This window comes from Stylophora pistillata, chromosome 14, assembly GCF_964205215.1.
Source record: "Stylophora pistillata chromosome 14, jaStyPist1.2, whole genome shotgun sequence".
NCBI classification, from domain to species: Eukaryota; Metazoa; Cnidaria; class Anthozoa; order Scleractinia; family Pocilloporidae; genus Stylophora; species Stylophora pistillata.
The window spans coordinates 8,441,196-8,450,794 of NC_142532.1; the positions used below are offsets into that span (position 1 = coordinate 8,441,196).

The following is a 9,599-nucleotide window of genomic DNA, read 5'->3' on the forward strand; positions in this document are numbered from 1 at the left end:
TTTTCTTTGGAAATTGAAGCATTCGAAATTAGGATGTGGCCTGAAAAGTGTAATGCTCAACTATTAGCAGCCCCATAATTCCTACAGTGAGGGTTGAGCGGATTGAATGAATTAACAGTTATATATAGCGCAAATTAACATGCGTATATGATCAAATGCGCTTTACAACACTGTGCGGGGGACTTTACCAGAGTGGCAGTTCACAATCAATAAAGACGAATTTTGATAGATGCCCCCTCTCCCCAATTTCCAGTAACCAGGCCAGACCACATCACAGTAATCTCGTCATGTGCGTTCTTTAACGTCCCCTGCCTAATTAAATTATCTAATTAAAGATGTAGGAGACGGGGCCTACGGTTTATTCGTCCTTATCCGAGAAGACTAGAAAGTCTATCCATTTCTTTGATATATAGAAAGGTACGTAGCACATTCTTCTCAGTTATTTTAAGACCATGAGTATTGGTCCGGCCGGGGCTCGAACCCTCGACCTCCCGCACAACAGTCCAGCGCTCTATCCATTGAGCTAACCGGGAGGCGCTTAGCTCAATCGGTCAGCTAACCGGGAGGCGCTTAGCTCAATCGGTCAGCTAACCGGGAGGCGGTTTTTAGTTTGTTGAAGGGAACCTTACCAGAACCATGACTTGCTTGGTCTCTCAGATTGGTTATCTTCAAGTTCTGTCCATAGCTCAGTCTATTTTCATTCGTCTGGGGAGGGGATGAAAGTTACCGCAATACTGCGTCGTTGGTCGTCCAGTGGACTAAGCACACGGGAAGTAAAGATTGCGTTGGTTTCAGTTCCCACTTTCATAGGCAACAAAATGGCGTCGAGCAACTTAGAAGGATAATCGCTTCCTGATAGGCCAAAACCCCCTCAAATTGCTAGAGATCGGAGCCTGAAGAAAACCAACAGTAAATACAAGACCAGGGGGACTTCTGACGAGGAAAAAGTCCCATTACATGATCGTATCAATCAGTTTCCAGGTCAGCATCTAAGTGTTAGAGACAACACGATATTTTGCAGTGCTTGCAGAGAAGTTGTTTCATAAAAAAAAAAAAGCATTTTGTCATCCCATTGTGATTTAAAAAAACACGCCAGTGGGAAAGAAAAGATCAAGAAGTCGAAGTTGAGAGAACAAACCATTACCGAGGCACTTAGTCGAGAGAAGCCGAGTCATCAAGACAGCAAGCTAAGTGTGTAACTCAAGATAAAGAAAACATGATGCTTTATTAACAATACTGAATATATAATTTTGGTTTTTGGAATAGCAGTGTGTGTGTTTTATTTTTAAGCATACATTAAGAAAAAGTAGCATAATTTTCAAAATCGAGTATAACTTTGAGCATGATTTGGAAAAAAATCGGGCACTGCTAGTAGCACAATATGCCACTTTTACTAGCACAATCGATGAGGTTAAAAATCGGTTTTTGTGCCAAAAAAACTTCGGTTTTTCTATTTTGGTGTTCACTGTGATTTGCGGGTTTCCGGTTTTTGTCAATAATACTATCTTTGTGCCAAAAAAACTTTGGTTTTTCTATTTTGGTGTTCACTGTGATTTGCGGGTTTCCGGTTTTTGTCAATAATACTATCAAACGGGTTTTCAAATTTGGTATCTGATATGATTTTCGAGTTTTTTGTGGCTTCTGCCTGTTTTATATGCCTCCTCCTACAGTAGAATTGGACTTGCTGGTTAGAGACTGATATAATAATACTCTCGGTAATTGCCAGTATTGTGCCTCTAGAGATGGCTTGAAAGCTTTTTGGCACGAAAATAGGAAAAAAAATCAACTTAATCATCAAAACAACCTTTTCTACCAACGGATGGATTTAACGCGTTAGGCAGTGGTTTAAATATCTTTCAAACTGGCAATTAGTCTTCATATGGGACTGATTGTTCAGCTTACAGACTATTTGTGGAGGTAAAAATGAACTATCTTGCAGTTACAAATGTTTTAAAAGGGTCGATGTCAGTATCTGAGGAGCTGCGCACTCACCCCTCCCAAAACCCAAGGACAATCAACTGTTAACGGTTAGTGTGGGGTTAGGAGAGGGGTGGGTGCGTAGTTCTAAGATGCTGACATTCATCGAGAGACGGCTTGAAAGCTTTTTAGCACGAAAATATAAAAGAAATAGAGTCCCTCTATTTCTATAACAACAAATTAAGGATTAAGGGAGAAAACAATGAAAGCAATAAGTTGGGTATTTTGTTGTTTTTTTTCTTCCTCATTTCTTGAACAGCGGCTGATAGGTGAGCCAACAATAGTCTTATTCTGTGATCTTTTTCTTTCGAAATTTTACAATGCTGTGAAGTATTCAGTTGTTTAATTGCAGTAAAATACATTTCTTCTTAGTGTTTTGGTACGCTTTGAATTTCAAATCCCAAATATTCGGGATTTAGCCTCACAGGGAGTTTTCAAATTTTTAGTATTTTGTCTGTGTCGATTTATCAGACTACCTCGAGAGAGTCTCGTGCTCAGGTCCTGGCAAGGTGAGACATGTTTACGGAATAACGTCAAAGGTATGCAGTCAACAACGCGGGCTCAAGCGTGCGGTTAAAAATTTAGCGAAATTTGCGAAAATAATAGAGAGCTGGCATTTAAAACCGAGGCATTTTGTTTTCGCCCAAGGCATTTTCCTATTTCCAAAGTTTTTAAAGAGACAATTATTTTTCGAAAATATTTAGGTGTACAAAGTTTTTGGAAATTGTTCTGCCTAAAAAGAAAAGCGGCGAGGAAAACAACGCCTCGAGGCAAGAGAGTAGAAAGTCAACCATGCGAACGACTCAAAATCCGTGTTTCCGCGCTAAAACTAAGCGCGCACGCATACGTTATTCAGCTCTGTCTAATTTACGCCCTAAAGTGGTTTATCCTTCCCGTTGTTAGGGCTTGCTCTTGAATGACTCGGGAGTGGTTTGTACTGTTGTCTATTGACTTTGCTTGGACCTACATTAACTTACTTGGCTGACTCAAAGATTAACCATTTCCACCCTAACATCAGTATGTATATTCTCCATACTCTTCACCATACATTTCCAGGGTGCTGACAGGGAGAATTTGTTTAACAATCAAGAGCCCTTGTTGTTGGTGATCAATTACCGAAGAAGCCTGGCGGATATGCCGAAATTTTTTTCCAAAATTCGTCGCTAGAAATTGGGGGTGCGGCTTATCTGCGGGAACATTTGAAAAAGGTGTTGTCAATGTCCATTTTCGCGTCCGATCTAATGCCTGGTTACTAGGCTTCGGCTATTCGGCTCATGTCCTTGTTGTAATGCAAAAATCTATTGATAAACCGTGTTGAATGAAGAAATTCCTGGCAAGAAATAACAGAAGAAGACAAAAGTTGGTAGAAACGATATTCATTCTATCAAAGTGCTAAAATTATGGGTAACACTGAAGTATTTTCCGTTGCAATGTTAATGATGAGTTTACGTTCGATGAACAGTGGACGAAGAAGACTTCTCAAGACTCGACTTTAGATTTCTTTTGATTCATATCAAAAAAACTATTTTTTTCCAAAATTTAAGCTTCTAGATTCGCGGTACGGCTTATCTGCGGGTGGGGCTTATCCGCGGGTGCGGCTTATCTGCGGGTGGGGCTTATCCGCGGGTGCGGCTTATCTGCGGGTGCGGCTTATCTGCGGGTGGGGCTTATCCGCGGGTGCGGCTTATCTGCGGGTGGGGCTTATCCGCGGGTGCGGCTTATCTGCGGGTGCGGCTTATCTGCGGGTGGGGCTTATCCGCGGGTGCGGCTTATCTGCGGGTGCGGCTTATCTGCGGGTGGGGTTTATCCGCGGGTGCGGCTTATCTGCGGGTGCGGCTTATCTGCGGGTGCGGCTTATCCGCGGGTGCGGCTTATCTGCGGGTGGGGCTTATCCGCGGGTACGGCTTATCTGCGGGTGGGGCTTATCCGCGGGTACGGCTTATCTGCGGGTGGGGCTTATCCGCGGGTGCGGCTTATCTGCGGGTGGGGCTTATCCGCGGGTGCGGCTTATCTGCGGGTGCGGCTTATCCGCGGGTGCGGCTTATCCGCGGGTGCGGCTTATCTGCGGGTGGGGCTTATCCGCGGGTACGGCTTATCTGCGGGTGGGGCTTATCCGCGGGTGCGGCTTATCTGCGGGTGGGGCTTATCCGCGGGTGCGGCTTATCTGCGGGTGGGGCTTATCCGCGGGTGCGGCTTATCTGCGGGTTCGGCTTATCTGCGGGTGGGGCTTATCCGCGGGTGCGGCTTATCTGCGGGTGCGGCTTATCTGCGGGTGGGGTTTATCCGCGGGTACGGCTTATCCGCGGGTGCGGCTTATTCGCGGGTGCGGCTTATCTGCGGGTGCGGCTTATCTGCGGGTGCGGCTTATCTGCGGGTGCGGCTTATCTGCGGGTGCGGCTTATCTGCGGGTGGGGCTTATCCGCGGGTACGGCTTATCTTCGGGTGCGGCTTATCTGCGGGCTTTTACGGTACTTTATTCTCATGACTTCAATGTTTGATTCAGGGGTAAAACTGTAGCGCTTAGCACTGAAAAGGGTAGGCGCTATATAAATATTTTTATTGTTATTATTATTATTATTATTATTAGGGAGAATGAATATACTAGTCACTCTTAGGTCAGTGTCCAAGGGTCAATAGCTTACTAGAGCGTATATGAGCCCGATTGTTGGCCGGGGTTAGTGCCTTAATACGATTTTTTTTAATCTTCTAAAGTCAGTCGGCCCACACGGACCAACTAATGCTTAATAATAAAAATACTTTATTTGTACACGTAACACCAAGGAGCTCCTAAGTGCTCGTTAAAACGTGCACGTGTGTACCTACCATCCCACCCCGGGGAGGACACCCTCACACATGCAGTAATCTCGTGCGTGGGAAATTAACGTCTCCTACCCCTAACCCTGCAGGAAATGGGACCTACGGTTTTTTTCGTTCTTATCGGAGAAGACTAGAATATCTATCCATTTCTTGATGTTATAGTAAGGTAGCAAATTCTCCTCAGTTATTTTAAGACCATGAGTATTGGTCCGGCCGGGGCTCGAACCCTCGACCTCCCACACATCACAATCCGGCGCTCTGACCAATTGAGCTAACCAGGAGGCGGTTACGCCTCAATAGTGTTGTTCAAGTTCATTTCACTTGGAAAAAAAATTCAGTTTCACCGTAATCACCAACATTAAATGCAAAGGATACACTAACTCGCAGAAGCAGCAACTAGTCTAAGCAGGTAGTGTTAACTAGTCTAGGCAGATAGTGTTTACATGATTTTCCCCCAAACAACAGTCTAAATGAAAAAATTCAAAAGAGATTAATAAATAATTACTTAACGAATTTGCGAATTAGTTTGGTTCACAGGAGTATTCAAAGAAGAAAATGACCTTTCAACTACGTCATAAATTTCGATTATTACTATTATTGTTTTAACAAATTAAATAAGTAGTTCTTAAAGACTGTCAAGATGTTTAAAATCTTGGATAACAGTACCGAAGAACATCAGCATAGGAGTACTCTTAAGCCAACATGTACAGCAATCTTTCCCAGAGATATTTATTCAAAATACTTATTTTTTTATGTAAAGTAGTTGCGTCAGCGTTGAAACTTCCTGTAAAATTTGCCTTCAGACTGAAAAGATCTAAAAAGTTTGGAGGTGCCATTAAAGAAGCTGTTAGAGTTGCTAGATCTTCGTCCAATGTTGAAAAGACACAGAGAATAAAGAAATGAAAGGGCATATCCGATAAAAGTTACCTTTCACGAAGTGTGGCATTGTTCCAACAGCTCTTCCCAACAAAATTTATGTGCAGTTTGATAAAATATATTTTGATTACAAAACGCGTTATCATCCAAGCCATTGCATAATCTCCTCACACGATACACCCTCTCTTGAGGTGGTGGCTTTTCTCATAACAGTTTCATTTTTTCACAGTTAAGTTCTATTTTTTCTTTTTAACAGTCCTGGTCTATTTTTGAAGTTAGTTACCAGATTTTTTCCTATTGAGACATACGCATCACGTGTCATGTCTCTTGACGGCCACATTGTGCGTTTAAAAGTGCGTTGGTGCGGATCATAAGGCAAACGTAACGGTACGAGAAGAATTGAGACGGTCTAATTCAACTCCATATAAGGAGAAGTTACATGCTAATCACTTCTGGAAGTTAGAGGGTTAAGTTGTTGCTTGGTCATCAAATGGCTTGAGAAAACTTATTGACACTTTCGAGTAAAACATGACTTTATTTTCAATAATGTCGCAAGGCATGGAACCTTAGTCTAAAACCTCCATAACTTTGCTTCTATGGTAAATTCATAGCCCCACTCTCCAAAATGCTGTATGGTGTAAACAATCAGAACAACAAGCGCTATTATCATACTGAATTCCCTGAAGCATACACCTACACTGATGATACAGGCAGTAACATGGATGCGGGGGCTACGCAATGTTTACAACTTGTTCCTGTTTACAGAAAGAAAAAAAATACTGAAGCACATCATTTGTTCCCTAACGTCTCTCATACACAAAGGATGTAATCGTGACTGTAATACGTACATTTAATGAACAATTAGAAAACTCAACTATACAAAATTATAACTGTGACCGTTAACAATAACTTAAAAATAGAGGCTTAAACTCCACTTCTTTTTCGCCTACTGTTCCTGTTGGAGAATTCTAGCAGGCCAGTCATCAAAATCAAAAGTAACTATAGCAGTGATTTACAATATGAAGCAGTTACATTTTAAAAGAAGTGACCATTTCTTTTGCAGACAGTGATTTCGTAGAGCAACTGTGGAAACATGTGGAAAAACAATGGCCAATTCAAGTAAAGAATTGCAATTTTAAATGTTCAGGCCACAGTAGCAGAAATCAGCGAGATGTTAGTCTTAGAAGAAGGATCAAGAAATCTGTTATTTGATGGTTTAAAGTGTGATCTACACAGCCATTTTGCTTCCTGCTTGCAAAATATTTAGTAAATAAACCCCTTCGGGCGGCTGGTTTGTCGGCTGATAATGTCCGCGGCTGAGGGATTGTCCGAAAAATGGATATTTGGCCGAGAAGCGAAGCTTCGAGGGCAAATATGAATTTTGAGGACAATCTCTCAGCCAAGGACAATACCAGCCGACATACCAGCAAGCCAGAACGAGGTTTATTTATTTTATAACCCTCCCATTAATTTTCACATCGCAATTAAACTGCGCGTAAACAAACAAAAAAAGCCAGTGGTGATCTGATGGCGAATGCGCGTGCTTGACGGAAGCAAGCAAAAAAAAAACCAGTTTGGTTTCCTTCCATGTAAATAGGAGAACGGAAAAGTTGAAACTCTTGTGTTGACTATGTTTCTTTTTCACGGAAAAAATGGGAGGACAAATATCGACGCGGACGGGGTTTATTGCGTGATAAAGAGAGGAAGCGGAAATCATTTCCAAGTCATGTGAAAAGGTGGGCAGTCAGTGGAAGGTACCGTACCCCTGGAAGAAAAACCCCATGCTGTTGCCGGATAATAAACCATTAGCGATGAAACGGTTGGAAAGTACGGAAAGACGCCTTAAAAAAAGACCCAGAACAAGGAGTGGCTTACGACAAACATATGGAAGAAATGAAGGAGATGAAGTTCTCAAGAAAGCTGTCTAAAGAAGAAATTAAGAATTACAAAGGCCCGGTGCATTACGTTCCTCACCATGCGGTGATTCGACCCGAGAAGAAAAGCACACCCGTACGTATCGTCTTCATTTCCTCCTCAGTTTACCAAGGTCACGCGCTGAACGATTATTGGCTTAAAGGACCCGATCTGTTGAAAAATCTGTTTGGAGTCGTCTTGAGGTTTAGAGAAAGAGAAGTAGCAGTGATGGGTGACATATCCAAAATGTATCACCGAGTACTCATCCCGGAAAAGGATCAACATGTCCATCGGTTCCTATGGAGAAATTTGGAAACGGAGAAAGAACCCGATGTGTACGTAAAAACCGTCCTTACGTTTGGTGATAAGCCGGCGCCTGCTATGGCCCAAATTGCGTTAAGAAAAACAGCTGAAGAAAACAAGAAGGACTACCCGGAAGCAGCCGAAGTGCTCACTAAGAATTCTTACATGGATGACATTTGCGGTTCTGTAGACACTGTAATGCAAGCTCAGACGTTGACTGGAGATCTAGACAAAGTACTCGAAAGTGGAGGGTTTGCCGTGAAGGGCTGGACTTCGAACAAAGTTCTGATCAACACAGAAATTCAAGAAAGGGGATTCAAAATTTTTCAGGAAGAAGTTGAAGAAAAGGTGCTTGGAGTGATCTGGAATTACGTTACAGATGAGTTCAGCTTCAAAATTAAAGTGGATCTACCGCGCCTGAAAAATCGTTCAGTGGACCGTGTAATGAAGATGACCAAGAGAACGCTTCTCAGTCAAGTTGCCCGCTTCTATGACCCCATTGGATTCGCAGCTGCATTCATCATCAGAGCCAAAATAGGTTTACAAGAGCTGTGGCAGATTGGTCTTAATTGAGACGATGAGCTTCCATGTGAGGTACAAGAAAAGTGGTCTCAGCTCTTCGAGGAATGAAGGAGCTCGACCAGATTGGTTTCAAGAGATGCCTGGTTCCACCCGAAACTCCAGAATCACCAGCACTGTGTGTCTTCTCAGACACCTCGCTGGAAACATTTGGGGCCTGCGCGTATATCAGACAGAAAACGAAGCAAGGCACCTATGAAGTTAACTTCATCGCGGCTAAGTCTAGGGTGGCACCCCTAAAGCAGCTGACAATTCCACGTCTGGAATTACAAGCAGCTGTTCTCGCCTCCCGCCTTGCGAAAACAATAGTGAAAGAGTGTACGATTCAATTTGGCGATGTCAAATTCTTCACGGACAGCATTATCACACTTGCATGTATTCAAAGCCCTTCCCGCAGTTTCAAGCCGTTTGTCTCGGCAAGGGTTGGAGAGATCCAGAATAATTCGGATCCAAGTCAATGGAAGCACATTCCCGGTGAAGAAAACGTAGCGGATGATTTGTCGCGAGGATTACATGTAAAGCGGCTGACGGGGAGATGGATGAACGGCCCAGAATTTCTGAAACTTCCCGAAGAACAATGGCCAGTCCAAACAGCTACACTGCATCGCGAAGAAGATATGGAGCGTCGCCACGTCAATGCCGTCAGAGCAGCCTCGCCTGCAGATGTCAGAAATGTTATCAACGTGGAGAATTTCTCTAGTTGGCGAAAACTGATACGAGTCACCGCGTGGATAAGGCGGTTAGCCGAGAAGATACGCCTCAGGAAAAATGAAACCAGTGGACGAAAAGGACCTCTCATGCCTGAAGAGTTAAGGAAGGCTGAGATGTCATGGATCAGAAATGCCCAAAAGCATTTGAAGAGTCGAATGAGGAATGAAGAGTTTAAGACCCTAAGCCCGTTTGTTGACGACAAGGGGATTATCAGGGTTGGAGGAAGAATTGACAAAGCCCTCGTGTCATACGAAGAAAAGCACCCAGTGCTGCTTCCCAATGAGCACAGGATATCCCTGCTGATCACACGCCATATGCACAACCGTGGTCATCCCGGAGTAGCGACAACAACTGCAAAAATCAGACGAAAATACTGGATCTTGAAAGCGAACAAGCTCAGTAAGACAGTGAAATTTAAATGT

The 9,599-nt window shown here is 43.3% G+C and overlaps 1 protein-coding gene across 1 annotated transcript; it reads left to right on the top strand.

Annotated features, from left to right (window-relative positions):
* Window positions 1–7,554: 7,554 nt before the first annotated feature.
* LOC148716380 (uncharacterized) lies at window positions 7,555–8,460 on the top strand. The gene has a single exon (XM_088744577.1). The coding sequence runs from the start codon at window positions 7,555–7,557 to the stop codon at window positions 8,458–8,460; it is 906 nt and encodes a 301-aa protein (XP_088600703.1).
* The last annotated feature ends 1,139 nt before the right edge of the window (window positions 8,461–9,599 follow it).